General features: G+C 37.1%; 1 protein-coding gene across 1 annotated transcript in view; it reads left to right on the top strand.

The window, feature by feature from the left end:
- The window catches only part of LOC116516313 (zinc metalloproteinase-disintegrin-like NaMP), a 42,986-nt gene extending 26,009 nt beyond the window's left edge, over positions 1–16,977 (top strand). The window contains 7 exon segments of the mRNA XM_032228743.1: positions 3,644–3,774; positions 6,100–6,277; positions 7,574–7,663; positions 9,271–9,466; positions 10,396–10,498; positions 15,300–15,429; positions 16,921–16,977. Coding sequence (XP_032084634.1) covers positions 3,644–3,774; positions 6,100–6,277; positions 7,574–7,663; positions 9,271–9,466; positions 10,396–10,498; positions 15,300–15,429; positions 16,921–16,977 — 885 coding nt within the window.
- Positions 16,978–17,246: the final 269 nt, after the last annotated feature.

The following is a 17,246-nucleotide window of genomic DNA, read 5'->3' on the forward strand; positions in this document are numbered from 1 at the left end:
CTGAAATATGGGGTAATCCTAAACCTGCTTGTTTAAGAAACTCATTTTTATTCAGAAGGACCAACTCACTCATAAATCTGTTTAGCATTTCAGCCTTGAATATTCTGAAAATGCTTGCTTGTAGCAAAAGCCACTGGGTAGTTTTTGGACTGAAGTTGCCTGCAAGTTTTAGTAACTAAATAAATGCAGACAGCAAATGGATGCAGAGGTTTTGATCTTCTCCTGTGCTGTAGCTTCAGGGCTTTAGAGTTTTCTTCTGGATGCAAGTATTTGTGAATGTTCTGGAGTCATAGTGCACATATACACTCAGAAGAGCTGGAAGAATGTTGAGATGGTGTGGGTAGTAGTCCTTGAGTTACAACTGGCATTTAATGATGTTCAAAGTTACTATGGATGCCCAAAAGCTACTTATGACCCAATTCTGACATTGTATGACATGATTTTGAGCCCTTGGCAATGAGCCTGCATTTAAGGCCATTTCCAGTGCCCTGAGATCATGTGACTGTAATTTATGAGTTTTGCCAAAAATTGGTATTTTCTTCTGGTTTCTGGCAAAAAGGGTTCATTTAACAATCACAGCATTCTCGTAATGACCGTGACATTGACTTTAAGACCACTGTGTTTGCTTAATGACCACTATAAAAAGGTGATAAAATTGGATCAATTGTGTGATGACCCATTTTATAACTATCCTGACTTAGGCTCAAATATGGTCCTAAACTGAGGACTACTTGTATAATCCTTTTGTTTCAGGTTTCAGGTAAACAATAAATTTTCCTAGCATTTCTCCCTGTTAAAACTAATGGATAATAAAAACATTTGTTGCTGATTAAAAAAAGTAGCCATTGGAAGAACGTACCTTACCCCTTCCACAACTGCTTTCTGCAAAAAAAAAAAAAAAAACATTCTCAACTCTGTAAATTATTTTTTTTCTAACTTTTTTTAATGAAAATTTTGAAAAAAAACTTTTACAAATATTTACTTCCCTCCCCCCATCCTCCCCCCCAACCCCCCCAACCTTCCCCTCCCCCAACTTCCCAGAACCAATACAGGGTATAAATCTTTAACAAAAACATTCTAAAATAAACTTTAAAAAAAGTCAATATCATCTTCATTTGAGCTTTAACTCCTCCTTGCTAGACTAGCTCTAAACAAATTATATAATTCCTTGTTTCTTTAGTCATAAGTTATCTGAAATTTCTTAGTCCCATATTTATTTTGAGTATAGTCAATCCATCTTCTCCATTCCAGTTTATATCTCTCGTTTGAATGGTCCTTGAGATATGCAGATATTTTAGTCATCTCAGCTAGGTTTGTTACTTTCAGTGTCCCTTCTTGAATAGTAGGCAAGTCTTCCTTCTTCCAGTATTGCGCCACCAACAGTCTAGCTGCGGTTATTAAATGCAAAATCAAGTTAATCTCTACAACTGTACAATCAGTAATTATATCTAACAAAAATAACTGAGGGGTAAATTTTATCCTTTTTATTTTGCATAATCCACCATATTTTTATCCAAAATGCTTTAACCTTTTTACAAGTCCACCATATATGAAAGTAAGTAGCATCAGCACAATCACATCTCCAGCATTTAGGTTGTAAATTTGGATACATAGAGGCCAGTTTTTTAGGATCTAAGTACCATCTATAAAACATCTTATAAAAGTTTTCTCTCAAATTTTGGGCTTGTGTAAACTTTACATTTCTTACCCAGGTCTTTCCCCATGTATCCAACATTATTGGTTCTTCAAAATTTTGGGCCCACTTTATCATACAGTCTTTAACTAATTCTGTTTCCGAATCCATTTCTATTAATGCATTATATAGTCTCTTTATATGCATTGAACTTTGATTTCTGATTTGTTTTAGTAAATTATCCTCGTCCTGCATAAAACCAATTTTTTGATCTCTTTTCCATCTGGCCTGTAACTGCCCATACTGAAACCATGTTTGAATTACCTTTTCCTCTTTTAGTACATTCAAGGGTTTTAATTGTAGTACACCTCTTTCTAAGGTAAGAAGCTGTCTGTAAGTAATTGCATCCTGTTTTTGTATTATATTTATGTTTTCTATTGCGTATCTAGGAATTGCCCCATAGGTATCTTATCATTTAATTTGTATTGATATTTTTTCCAGACCCGCAGTAGAGCATTCCTTAAAATATGACTTTTAAAGTTCTTGTCTACCTTTTTGTTATATAGCAAGTAAGCATGCCAGCCATATACCAAATCATGCCCTTCAATATTAAGTATTCTATCATCTGTTAAATTAATCCAGTCACTAATTACTGATAAAACTACTGCTTCATAATATAGTTTTAAATTGGGTAATTTCAAACCTTCTCTCTCACGCACACCTTGCATTATTTTTAGTTTTATTCTCGGCTTCTTCCCTGCCCCTACAAATTTATTAATGCGCTTCTGCCATTCTAGCAAATTCACATCTTTTTTAAAGTATTGGTATCATTTGAAAAAGAAATAAAAATTTAGGTAGAATATTCATTTTCACTGCTGCTATTCTTCCCAGTAAAGATAATTGTAATTTCTCCCAATTTTTCATCTCTGTCTGTATGCTATGCCATAGTGGTTCATAATTATACTTATATAGCTTCCCATTTGAGGTTGAAATATAGACTCCTAAATATTTGACCTTTTTAACTATTTCACATCCTGTCATTCCTTCTAATTCTTCCCTTTGTTTAGTGTTCATATTTGTAACTAGCATCTTTGTTTTCCCTAAATTTATTTTAAATCCGGACACTTGGCCATATTGATTAATCATATTCATTAAAACCTTACTAGATTCCTGTGGTTGGGTTAATGTTATAACCAAGTCATCCGCGAAAGCATGTACTCTATATTCTTGATGCCTAATCTTGACTCCCTGTAAATCATCTGAACCCCGTATTTTGTTCAATAGTTCCAAAGTTATGATAAACAATAATGGGGATAAGGGACAACCCTGCCTTGTACCTTTCTCGATTTTAAATGAATCTGTTAAGCTTCCATTGACTATGATTTGAGTTGTTTGTTCCTGATATATTGCTTTAATTGATTGTAAAAAATGCTCTCCTATTTGCATTTTTTTTGCATTATTTTCAATAAAAATTGCCAATTCACTTGATCAAAGGCTTTCTCAGCATCTAGAAATATAAGCGCAGCAGGGATTTAGTTATTCTTTCCCAAATATTCCAGTATATTAACAAATTGTCTTACATTAGTTCTCATTTGTCTCCCTTGAATAAAACCTGTTTGATCATCATGAATCAATTGCTGAATAACCAACATTAACCTATTCGCTAGTATTTTAGTAAAAATGTTATAATCTATATTAAGTAATGATATAGGTCTGTAATTTTTTGGTTGAGGGATATAAAGGCTGTCTTCCAAGATGGGGGTACTTTCCCTTTCATTTGGATCTTATTGAATAGTTCCTTGAGAGGTTCTACCATTTCTAATTGTAAGTTTTTGTAATAAGCTGATGTCAGGCCGTCTGTACCAGACTAACTTTTTTTAAAAACTTTTTTAAACTTTTTTTTTATCTGAAACTTGCTGAACAAAGTTTTCAGCCTCAGTACTAATAACTGGGTTCCCTTCTGGTTTCTTGGTGGAGTAACTGTAGACAAAATGTTCTTTTTTTTTTCAGGATAACACCCTGTATGCAATTTTAACTGCGGGTACAATGACCCATGAGATGGGTCATAATCTTGGCATGGACCATGACAAGAATTTCTGTACTTGCAATAAGCGACCATGCATTATGAATCCCTATGACAGGTAAGGATTCAGAAAAACTTTTAATGCTTTTCAATTCAAGTTATAGCAATAGCACTTAGTAATAGCATTTTGACTTATATACCACTTCACAGTGCTTTACAGCCTTCTCTAAGTGGTTTACAAAGTCAGCATATTGCCATCAACAATCTGGATCCTCATTTTTCTGGACACAGAAGGATGGAAAGCTCAGTCAAATCTAAAATCCAGTCAGGATTGAACTTCCAAACTGCTGGCAGTGAGCAATTAAGGAAGAAGTCTGCAGTACTGCATTTTAACCACAGTGCCACTATGGCTCTTATATTTAAATGATTACAATTAATCATTACATTAAGTAATTGTCAGAGTGACAGAACAATGGGATCTAGTCAAATGCGGGTCAAGTTACTGTGTGCAGTGAAAAGGTCTTTTATTTAAAGGTAAAAGGTGGAACTGCTCTCAACAATTGAACAGACATCATCAGTAGCTTCCTCTAAAGCCCAGCAGTTTAAAGAACTGGTGTAAGAATCACAACCGAAGAAATCAAGTATTAATAATTGGGAATTGTTATTAAAGAGGAAACCAAATTATATGTTAAAGATTTTCCTAAAGTGTGAACCAGAATAGGAGAAAATAAGACATGTTCTGTCTCCCTCATATATTGCAGTCTGCTGAAATCAACTGGCACCAATGTACAGGTGGTACTCAATTTACAATCACTTGTTTAGAAACTGTTGAAAGTTACAGTGGGACAGAAAGATGTTACTGATCCTCTCACTTAAAAATGTTGCAGCATTCCCTCAAGTACTAGATCAAAATTCAGGCATTTGGCCGCCAGCATATATTTATTAGGGTTGCAGAATCCAGAGCTCATGTGGCCACCATTTGTGACCTTCCCAGCTTTCTTCTGATATGCAAAGTCAATAGAGGAAGCTGGATTCACTTAATGACTGTGATTCACTTAACAAGTCCAGTGATTCATTGAATAGCTTGAGATCATAAGTGAAGTATTACCTATCTTTTGTTGCTGGTCCATTTTTGGCGTTATTTTTTCAAGAAAAAAGAGAAAGGAGAAGAAGAAGGAGGGAAGGGAAGAAGAGAAAGAAGAAGGGGGAAGGGAATCTTCTCAGAAATTGTTTATTGCCAAATGTCTCATAAGCTTTTGTGTAAAACTTTTCAATTGTCTCAGTGCGCATGCTACCATGTTTTCCCCAAAATAAGAAAAGTTCTTATTTTCTTTTCGACCCGAAATATGGCCTTGATCTTAATATTGGGGATGGTGGTGTTATTATTCTCTGTCAGGTGGGGTGGGCAAGAATTGAGACGTGTGTCTTACCTTTCCAGCTCCATCACGTTCTTCACTATTGTGTCCAGGGAAACTCATACAAAAAAAACCTTCTCACAAGTTCAGTCAAACTTCTCGAACTCGTTTGAAGGTTTTTTTTACAAGATGCTTTCCTGGACACAACAATGAGGAACGCAATGAAGCTGCCAGTCTCCAGTAAGATGCATACCTTACAGTGAGGTGCAATTTGGGGGTGGCAGATGGGGCTGGAGATGCTGCAAGTTTTACCAAACACTGACAGCTCTCTAAGCCGGTAACTGCAGGGTTACCTTGCACGGTAAAAAAAATTCTCATGAGTTAATTAACTTCTCGAAGTAGCGAGAAGTTTTTCTTTACTGTGCAAGTGTTTAAGTTTAAGATCAAATCATTCCTAGTGATTTGTATCAGCATTAGGGAAATATTTGGGTAAACATGATACCGTTGGCATCCCTTTAAGTATGCAATTTCAGAGGTCAGTGGCAAGTTGTTGATATTATGAACTTTTCAACAAAGAAGTCCAATAAGTATATCCATTCCACTTTTGCCTTAAAACATTCATTTGTTATAAAAAGTACAAGCCTTTCTTCTCCAAAAAAAGAAAAAGAAAAAGAGGGTTAACATTCCACTGCTTTCCCTTCAATGATATTATCGATCCTAGTTCTTTGTCACATCAGCAACGTCACTGCATCATTTCCAGATTCCCCTTCCACAGTGGAACTGATTAAAAATAAAAACAAAAGGTAGCTCAAACACAAGAAGTAGCTTAAGCAACTAACACCACATGGAGTTCTCTTTGCAAATTCATTGTGTTAAAAAAAGAGAAAAAAAATGTTAGTGGAATTAAAACTGAGGGAGCATAACCTTGTAGTAAGAGTTCTCATAGCTATTTTGTTAGCTTTAGAGAAAAGAAAAACACTGCTTTGTTCATTAGCCATTGTTTTCTATCTTATATGTTTTTGTGATTAATTCTGCTCCTGGTCCAAATATGGAAGATGTCATAATCTTACATTGGTTCACTTTTACAGCTTTGACCCTCCCCGTGAGTTCACCTCTTGCAGTCTGTGGGATTATCAGTATTATCTCACGGCACGAGATGCACAATGCATTCTCAATGACCCCTTGAGCACAGATATTGTTACAACTACCGTTTGTGGGAATGGCTTTGTGGAAGCAGGAGAAGATTGTGATTGTGGAGATCCAGAGGTAAGGTTGTTGTTTTTTTAATCAACGTGGGCAATTCCAAGTACTTTCTCAAATATGGGAATCCGTGCAAAATCATCTGGCTTTAGAAGTGGCATGAGATATCCAAGAGATTGGTTTGTGAATAGCATAGGTTTGTGTCCTTTATGTACATGTGTTATGCAGTGATAATTTCATAGATTTGATAAATCAGTTGCAGAGGAGTGGAGAATCTCACTATTATAATCATAATAATGATTTTTTTAAATAGATGTTTTACCATTTCAAGAAAATCCTTCCCTATTGAAAACCCCTATGTTGTTGATCTGTACACATTACAATTGAAGGGAAAGGTACACGTCCTATGACAATGTTGCAGGATCCAATCTGGGTCATTCACCAGGTGTAGAGGTTTAGTCTTCTGAGCTTTCAGACATGTGCTTGAGCCCATCCTTAGGGATCTTCTTTCTCACAGAATGTGTGAGAGAGAAGTTGTGAGAAACAAGTTCTCTGACAATGGGCTCTAGCATGAGCCTGAAAGCTTGGAAGACTAAACCTCTGGTTCCGGTGAATGACCCAGATTGGATCCCACAACATGGCCACATTACTTATCCCTACATTATTATTTTCTTCAGCTGCTTCCTCTCAGTCTCTGTTGTGCTCACTAATAGTAATTGTTCATGCAAAGAGTAATTTAGTAAAATATTCTCCTAAGATTGTTAAATGCAGTCAATACACATGTAATGCTCAGTGAGAATGTGCTTGAGAGACAAAAGGAGGAAGAAAAGGCTACTTCATTGACAGATAAAAGGTAGCTTAGCCTGCAGAAGGAATGGGGCATGATAAACATCTCAAGAGGAACACCTCCCACCCATCTTTCCAGAAAGATGAGGGGATAAATGTAATTTCAGCCATGAAAGATTCTATTATCATAACCTTAAAATAAAGGTAATGTTAATATTAATGGTTGGTGATTCTTCTTGGGCCTACCTGCATCCTGAGTAGAAAATCAATCATGAATAAGAAAAGAATTTGGGCTGTATGTTATGTGGCCTTCACAATTATGAGGTGAGGATATTTTTATTTTATTCTTTTCACGTAGGAAATATCAGATATGTCATGTAGATAAGTGATCATCCCTTTGCGATAACAAACACCCAGGCTGCTATTAGTCATATTCATTTGCCAGCAAGAAGCCATAAGGGGGAACACAAGGCAGAAATATTCTTTTCCGTGGCAGTTTACCTCTTCAAAGTAGACCAATTAAAAGAAACAAGTCAGAAAAGCCTATGGCATAATTTGATGTCTTTTGATTTTCAGCAATGTGAAAACGAGTGCTGTGATGCTGCAACATGTAAACTGAACCCTGGGGCAAAGTGTGCAGAAGGGGCATGTTGTGAGAAATGCCAGGTAAGGTTTTTTATTTATAACACTAGGAGGAATTTTACCCTACTCCTGACTAGATATATGAAAATATAGTATCTTTTGGCTGCTTACTATGATCAAAATAATTGTAATCCTATTCCCATCCTTTCTTCCAGTTTATTTGACCTTTTTGAACATATCCATAGGAAGGACAGCTTAACAAAATTTCAGCATTGTTTCAGGCTAAAATCCATTTTTTAGCCTATTAAGACATGTCTGTGAAAATAATACATATCCTTCTTTGACTGAGTTTGCATGGTTGACATGGGACCAAAGTTTAAATAAGGGTGGGCAATGTTTAGGATTGGTGCTCTAACTCAGTTTCCTGACTTTCTGGAAGGTTCTAAGAGGTCTCTGGTAATGATGTGACATTTCTTTTCCTTTTTTTTCTTGTACTATGATTTTTAGGGTAGAGTTCAGGAGACTTCTTGAAGTCAACTTGTTTTCTTTCCCACCCTTAAGTTCCGTACCTGCTCTCCAAACCCCTAAATATTTTAGTTGCACATTTTGGAGGTGCTGGAGGACCATGAAGCCAGAGGTGCAAGTTTCTCAATACTTCTATATAGTATCCCAGTCAACTGCATAATAAATTTTTGGAGCAGAAGAGCCCAAAACATTTTGTTATTTCTATACTTCCATCACAAGGCAAAATTCACAGGAACATAAAACAGCCACATTTTGTTCAGCACATGAAGGAAAATTCTACTTCATTTAACCAAATGATTTATATAGCATACAGCATAATATACACATGAATTTACAACTTACAATAATATTTCAGCTAAATAAAAAATACAGTAAAATAAGAATGCTAAAGAGTTCTGAATTCAGATACCAATGTCTAGGTCAGGGGTAGTCAACCTTTTTATATCTACCGCCCACTTTTCTATCTCTGTTAGTAGTAAAATTTTCTGACCGTCCACCAGTTCCACATAAATGGTGATTTATAAAGTAGGGAAGTAACTTTACTTTATAAAATTTACAAAGAAGAGTTACAGCAAACCCCCACTGCCCATCATGAAAGCAGGAATGCCCACTAGGCAGTAGGGACCAGGTTGACTACCACTGGTCTAGGTCATTGATGTAAGGAAATAAAAACATATCATGCAAACATTCATCAATTAATGTTTTTTTTTTTTGCTTTTTCACAAGAGCCAAATCAACTTTCATTGACATTCATGGTTAGACAATATGTATCATTTGTTCTTCAGGAACTGAGTTTTTCATTGCAATAATTTTGTCATAGCAAGTAAGACAGGCTTGAACTTCTAGGCTGGGATTTCTAGGCATAAGTATCATTTATGTTTCAGGAATTGAGCCTTTCATGGTGATCATTTCTTCATAACCAATAAGATAGACTGAGACTTTTAGCCACAACATATTAATTCATGGAACAATTAATTAATTGCATTAATTAATTATTAATTCATGGAGCATTAATTCATTGTGACATTGTAACATTGAAGGGATGCCTCACTTGGTAACCCTCAAAACAGATGAAGAGGAAGCTTTGAAATATGTTATGAATCATGCTTTGGCTCTTTGATCCATAAAGAATGATAGCTGGGAGTATTTTTAATTCTCACCCACAGTTCAAGAAAGCAGGAGAAGTGTGCCGGGCAACAAAGGATGACTGTGACTTGCCTGAACATTGCACTGGCCAAACTGCGGAGTGTCCCGTAGATCACTTCCACAAGAATGGACACCCATGCCGAAACAACTTGGGTTACTGCATCAAGGGGATTTGTCCCACATTGGCTGACCAATGTATTGCTCTCTTTGGACCAGGTAAGTCAACCTTAGGATTTCAGAATAGTGGTGTTATAAAAAACTAAGATAGTTGTTGTTGATGAATTATATTTTTCTCTTGATGTAGCCATAGTAAATAATGATTACATTTTTGTTCTCTTTGTGTTTTGTGAAGATGAAAATTTTTTTCAAGATGAAGTTCTTTCTTTTGAGGCTTTAGTGCTCAGTCCTCCAGATACGTATTTTGGTTTAAAACTTTAGCCATCCCTAGAGAACATGGCCAATGGTCCAAGATGATGGCAGTTGTAACTAGAAATCTGGAGAGATTGACTTTGGGAAAAGGATGTTTTTGTGAGTTGTGCATACATTCCCAAATCAGACAAAGATCTGAGACAATATGTGTATGAAATGTATATGTGTATACACCATAAATAGACTGCTATGTTGTATATAATAGCAGCAGCCCAAAATTATTGTCCAATACTCTTTGTTTTAAATCAACGGGTATTGTGAAGTAAGCCAATACTACTGGAAAAGAACTAAGAATAATGTCAAGAATCTTTCATATGCTTAGAGTTTTGTCCATCTAACTTTGTTCTTCTAAGAGATAATCAGAGCCACTGATTGATCCATCACTTTCCACTTTTCTCAATCCGAAATCATGGAGCTTGAACATAGCACTGTTTGCTAAGAGTATTAAAACTCTGGATTTGAAATTTTCTTTACATTTGGTATAATAAAACAGGCATTGGGAGATGTGATTCTTGTCAGTGAAACAGGGAGATATACAGTATATTTAACATAAATGGATGGTGCAGTGAGACTTTGCATATAGATTAAAGAATGTCTCAAGTAGAGGTTTTGGGTCATTAATTAAAAGGATCAGGTGGCACCTGGTGGTGATTGGGAATCCTGCTAGCAGGTAACACACTCAGGTATTTGTTTTGGTTCTTCACTCCCCTCTACAGATGCAAAAGTGGCTCCAGATGAATGTTTTGAGAATAACCAGAAAGGAGATGATATTAACTACTGCAAAAAACAAAATGAAACAAAAATTCCATGTGAACCACAGTAAGCATTCTAAATTATTTCCTGCTATGATGAAGATATCATTTAAGGATAATATAAGAAATGTTTTCAGGTCCACATCTATGAGAACCTGATTCTATCACCCGGCAAAAACAACAGAAGTGTGAGCCAATTTCTGAATGACTAATTTTCTTTCATTTTCCATCTTGGGTTACAAGATACAGCAAAAATGGGGTGTAAAAGGAGAGCCATGGGAATCAAAGTGCCATTTAAAAGATTGTACAGGGCGGGGCATAACCTTTTCCTAGGGGGTCACAGCAACACTTGTAATAACAACACAAATAATTCATACACCATTCGAAAGCCCATCAAAAACTGAGTTTATTGACACGATTTAATAGTCAGTATGACCACCATTAGCCCTTCGAACAGCATTCAAACGAGGTGGATAAGAACACAACAAATCTTCAAACAGTTCCGTTCGATTTTCCAGATTTTTCAACACAGTTTCCAAATTCATTCTCAAAGTTTCAACCGAATATCGATTTTGACCTTGCTCCTGAATCATCAGAGCTTCCACTTCATCCTTAATTATGGCCCCAATGTTCTCTGCCGGATTGAGATCTGGCGAATTTCCCGGCCAGACGTCATTGCCCCAAAATTCGACATTGTTTTCCTTTAACAATTGCTGAGTCGCATTTGCATGCATGCAAGGAGCTTTGTCATGAAGAAAGACAGCCTCACCAACCACCAAGACATTGTCTGGATCACTGAGAAATGGAATGACATTCTCCAATAAAATTTTCTCACGGAAATAACTGCCATCCCAGGATTCCCCTTTATCCTTCAAAACCCAATGCAGTTTCTTGGCTGTGAAAATGACGAAAATCCCGATGCAAGTCGGATTGCGAACGATTTGTCGATATCGTTCATGTTTGGCGATGTCGTCGACGTCTTTAGCCCAAATTCGATCGTTCTGGAAATTCGGTTTTCAAATGGCATAAACGAAGAATTCGTCAGATGGCGCCAAATGAAGAAAATCTTCCTCGGTCCATTCAGACAACCAATCGCACAACCAAAGCCGATCTTGAACGTGTGTTTGAGTTTTCAATGGTTTGCAAATGACGTGGAATGGCTTCAAACCTTCTCGTTCTCGATATCGGCCGATTGTCCTTTGATCAACTCGTTTTCCACGAATTTGAAGGATTTCTTGGGCCACTTTTCGGTTTCCTTTTCGTTGTTTGCGACTGCCAGTTGCAATGATGGCTTTGCTTTCTTGGGACAGTTGCAGAGGACGCCCTTCTCCAAATTTTGTGAAACATTCTTGGGCTGTTTTGTTCCAATTATCAGTAACCCAATCCGGATGACGTTTCAATTTGTTTGCAATCCATTTTCGATTGATAAACGTCGCTCCAGCATCGCGAGCCTCTCGAAAGGCAATGCATTTTATTCTGTCAATGATCCTTTGTTCTTCCGAATTGAATTTTCCAGCCATTCTTAAAGCAAATTTAACATTTAATAGCTCATTCAATTCAGTTTTTTATGGGCTTTAAAATGAGGTGTCGCGGAAGTTGTAAACTGCTGTCGATCTTGCTGTGACCCCCTAGGAAAAGGTTATGCCCCGCCCTGTATCAGAAAGTGCAAGTCCTTGAGTTACAACCACTATTTAGCAACTTAAAAATTACAACAACACTGAAAGAAGTGTCTTAAAACTAATCCTTCCACTTACAAGTCTTGCAGCAACTCTATTGTCATGTGATCAAAATTAAGGTGCTTGTCAATCAAAATGTATTTACAATGATGTCCAACTTTCCCTGCCAGCATCCAACAAAGTCAAGGGAATGTCAGATTTGTTTAACAACTGTGTGATTCATTTAACAACTGTAGTGAGTCACTAAATAACCATAGTAGAAACATCATAAAACCAGGTGCAACTCACTTAACAACATCCTTGCTTAGCAATGGGAATTCTAGATCCTGTAATAGTGATAACCTCATATGGGGGTGGGGGGAAATACATTCCATAAGGCAGGAGCAACAGCAGAGAAGACCCTCTTCCTGGACACTGGTCAGCTGGAATAATCAGGCTGATAGGACCCACAGCATGCCTCTGCTGGCACATGTGGGGCATGCCAATCCCAGGGGGATGAGATGATCCATCAAGTACACCAAGCTTGCCTTCAGAAATTGTGGGCACTCCATCACTGGAGTTCTTAAGAAGAGACTGGATACTCACTTGTCTGAGATGGTATAGGTTCTCCTGCTTGAGCAGGGGACTGGACTAGAAGACCTCCAAGGTCCCTTTTAGCTCTATTCTATTCTAACAATTCTTACGTAACCTGGACCCATATGCTATGGTGGGGTTTAGAGGTGATCACCAACCCCTTGAATTGCATCCAGAAGCAGACAGGAAATCAATACAGCTATTGCCAATAGAGCACAGGTAATACAGGGGCCACCTTTGGGGCCCTCAAAACTGCCCACACTGCTGCACTCTGCATTAGCTGTAGCCTCTGAATGCTCTCCAAGAGTAGCCCCATGTAGAGTGCATTAGTCTAACCATGAGGTGCCTAGGGACTGACAACTGAGCACAGACAGTCTTGATCAAGGAAAGGCCACAATTGGTGTACAACCCAAAGTTGTGCAGAAACACCCCATCCAGAGTAAAAAATGACAGAATCTCAGATCCCAAAGTCCCATGTATCCAAAAGACATTTGGTCCTCCAAGGGTACAGTTGAAGCCTGTTGTTCCTGATCCGGACCCCCACTGCCTCCACGCACCTCAAGAGGGTGGACACATCATCATTTGAGTCAACAAGAATGGGGATATAAAATTGATCATCTTTGGTATACTGTAGACCCCGCAACCCGTGGTGATGGATGATCTTGTCTAGACGTTTCATGTAGATATTGAAAAGGAGTGGCAAGAGTACTATGCTCTCACACACCACAAAATAGCACTGGATGGTTGTACTTCTCACTACTTATCAATACTGATTGGGACTGGCCATGGGGAAAGTAGGTGAACAAGTGCAGAAGTGTGCTGCCCATCCCCAGTCCCTGGAGCTGACCCAAAGGATACCAGAGATGATGATATTGAAAGCCACCGAGAGGTCAAGGAAAGCAAGGATGGTTGATCATCGACAAGTGTGACCAATGCAACATCCAACCCATACCCAGGCCTGAATCCTAATGGAAAAGGGTCAAGGAAATCCATTTCATCCACGACCCTCTGCAGCTTCCAGGCCACCCCGTTTTCTACAACCATCCCTAAGAATGGAAGGTTGAAAACTAAGTGAAAATTGTCCAGGAAGGTGGGGTCCGGTGATGGTTTTTTAAGGAGGTGAACCAGAGCTTCCTTAAAAGCATGAAGAATTGTCCCCTCTTCCAGTGACATATTAATCATTGACTGGACCCACCCTCTTGGAAGCTTTCACCATCCAAGAGGGACACTGATTTAACTGACAGGCGGTGGCACTGAGAGCACTTCATCAGGACTAGCAGATGAAAACATTCCTAGATAACTGGGCAAGATCTCTTCTCAGGCATCTCACAGGGACTATCTTCAGATGTTGGATCCAACTGGGAACTGATCGAAGCAACTTTGTCCATAGGTACTGAACAAACTCCTCTGCCTGGCCCTGTAAAAGATCACCTAAGCCTCCCTGACTCAGGAGGGAACAAGTGTCCAGAAACAGGGCCAATGGGAAGCACTCTGAGGACATAATAAGAGCAGAGAAATGCTGCTGTTTCACTCCTCTTATTGCTCCGAGATATGCTTCAATAGTGGCTCTAAGTCCTTTCCGGTTGGAGTCATTCATTTTCTTCCTCTAGAGGGTCTCTAGGCATCTCTTGGCCCCCCTTCAGAACTCATAGTTCTTCCATGAACCACAGTGATGGGTGCAATTCTGTCCAAAACTACAACTACCCTCAGATTCCAGGCTGCCACCATTGCTTCAGCAGGCCATGCAGCAACATTTCTGGGTTATTCCCTACTTCCCTCTGGAACCCATCAGGATCCATCAGTCACCAGTTGCAAATGAGTCTAGCCTCCCTGTGATGAGGGGCAGCATATGAGAGCCTTAAGGATATGAATAGTGAATTGTACTCAGTCATAAACCATGACTTGGAAAACACAATGGTGAGATTTGCATTACAGATTGAACCAAATCCAAACAATAAGCCATCTCATCTTTTGGTGATGCGTACAAATTCACACTGCTTCTAGCTCTTATACAAACACCCAGAATCCCATGCCATTTTTTCCTACTAAAAGAAGGGCAGTCCTTATTTTATACATTGGAATGTTACTTTCTTTTTTCCCTCATAGTTTTATTAATTTGAAATTGAATAATAGCCATTTATTTAGGATAATTTCCCTCTCTTATGTTTAGTGCAATTGCCCCGACCTTTAGATTTCAATTCAACTCACCCCTCTCATTCACTAGTCACAGATTGTGGGAAATTTAGACTAGAGATCTGGAAAAATCAAGCCTCCTAAATAGACTTTAGGAGTTTTCTACATGGATAATAGATACATTACTACTCTGAAGATAAGAATCCTGAGTCAAACTATCTTCACCTTCATAAACAGGGAAATCATATGATTTAGCAGAAGATACAGAAACTGTGTTCATCTAATTTCCCCCAAAACCTTGAAACAGCTTGTGAGATTTTTCATTCACCTGTTAAAGGCAACCAATTCATTTTGAGACTGAGCAAGCTTTTGATTCTTCATCTCTGGTTTTAATTTTTAATTTAAATATTTCCAAATAAGCAAAGAAACAAAACAGATCTCTTTTAAACCACTCTTTTTAATTATAAGGAATTGATCTTTTTTCAGGGATGTAAAATGTGGGAGATTATACTGCACAGTTGATTCAACTGATGAGAATTCATGTAAATACCACTTTTCAAAAGGAAACCCAAATAATGGAATGGTTTATATTGGAACAAAGTGTGCAGAAGGAAAGGTTAGTAAAAGATTATCTCTTATCTGTCTGCTGGAAGATCTGATTCCAAGGAGTAATCATTGAAATAGTTTTGCAATAGATCTTGTTGAAAGCTAGTTTAGATTTTCTTTCTTTCTTTCTTTCTTTCTTTCTTTCTTTCTTTCTTTCTTTCTTTCTTTTTGTTCTATTTTTATTTTATTTTTTTAAAAAGTTAACATACAGAACACCAAAACTTTTTTAAAAAAATAACAAACAAATGAAGAAAAAATTGAAATAAGACATTAAAAAGTGCATTAAAAAATAAAAAGCTATCACATATACGCATATTATCCCCTCATATGAACACTGATTAATTACTGTAACATTAATTTCCCATCTTTTGAGAAACAGGTCCCAGCATTTTTTGAACTACTAAATCTATTTGGAAATTATTAACTTGTCATCTTCATACCATATTAATAAGAAAATAATTAACAAGAAGAACAATAATGGTAAAAATGGCTGTTACAACTGTTATTGTAATCAACTCATAGAAAATTTATCACAGCATCTTATCTACCCAAAATTGTCCCATGAGTTAACAATGATTCATCCTTGATCAAATATTCATGTTTTTTAATGCCATCTCTTATCAACCATTGTTTGGTTAAATATAATAAATCCAGTGTCCAAAGTCAGTTTATCTTCTCAAAAAATTCCCGATGAAACTGTTTTCCAGTGAAGTATAACAAATCCATTCCCGAATCTCTTTCAATCCTCCTAGGGAAAACCAATTTATCACTTCTGCACTTAGTCAGATTTCCACTGTTGTAAAAAGATTCAGAGTTCAACTTCAGGGAGATGTGCAATCAATTCAGTTCTAAATCTGTAGAGTCCACATTTCTTTCCCACAAAATTGCTGCTTTGAAATTACATTCCTTTTGTGAATCTAATTTATCCAAAGTTACATGGTCCTGGATATTTTCTGAAGCCATTACTATTATATCAAACTTTAAGAAAAAGCTTTCAACTAAAGATTGTGTGTTAAAAAATCTTTTTTCATATATTTTTTTCATATATTTGCTTGTCTGTAATCTGATACATTGTTGCTTTGTTTAATTTAGCAATGATAGTTAGGAGAGCACAAAGAATGTTGAAATAAAGTGAAAAAATAGATAAAGAAGCAGGGAATGTATTTTCAATCCAAAGTTAAAATAAACATAAATAAAATATTTTTTTAAAAAAATCAAAATATATTGTAAATTAATAAACCTGTGGTGAGAGACTAGCATAAATGAAAATCGAATGAAAATATTTTCATTACCCAACAACACACCATGTTTCCTTATGGAAAAGAAAATTTTATTCAAAGCAAAAATATAAACCAAAGGGGAAAAGAATAACAGAACAGTTAATAGCAATAGTAATATCACTTAGATTTATATTTTGGGCTATTTCTAGGGACTGATAGAGTTTTGTTGTGTGAGAAAGTGCTGCCTTACTTTATTGATAATCTTAGACTTTGACTTTCAGGTATGTGACTTTGAGAAATGTGATGACTTAGAGACAGTCTTTGGACCAACCATGTAGCTTCTCTCAAATTTGATATGGAGCTCTTCCTTCCAGAAGGCGTGGCTTCCCTCAAGCCCAAAGAGACCCATCCCTCTTCATTGTACCAGTAAATCATGCTTAACTCCTAGATGGCATCTAAAATCTGCAATATTTCTTCTCCATATTTAATCTGACTACTTTTTGTTGTGATTAAACCTTTTTTCCATCCACAAAGCTCCATGGTCATGTACAACACCAAAGGCATATTGCTGTCAAGAAAAAAAAATCAGCTGTTTTACTTTTGCCAA

The sequence above is a fragment of the Thamnophis elegans genome, chromosome 13 (assembly GCF_009769535.1).
Source record: "Thamnophis elegans isolate rThaEle1 chromosome 13, rThaEle1.pri, whole genome shotgun sequence".
In the NCBI taxonomy this organism is placed as follows: Eukaryota; Metazoa; Chordata; class Lepidosauria; order Squamata; family Colubridae; genus Thamnophis; species Thamnophis elegans.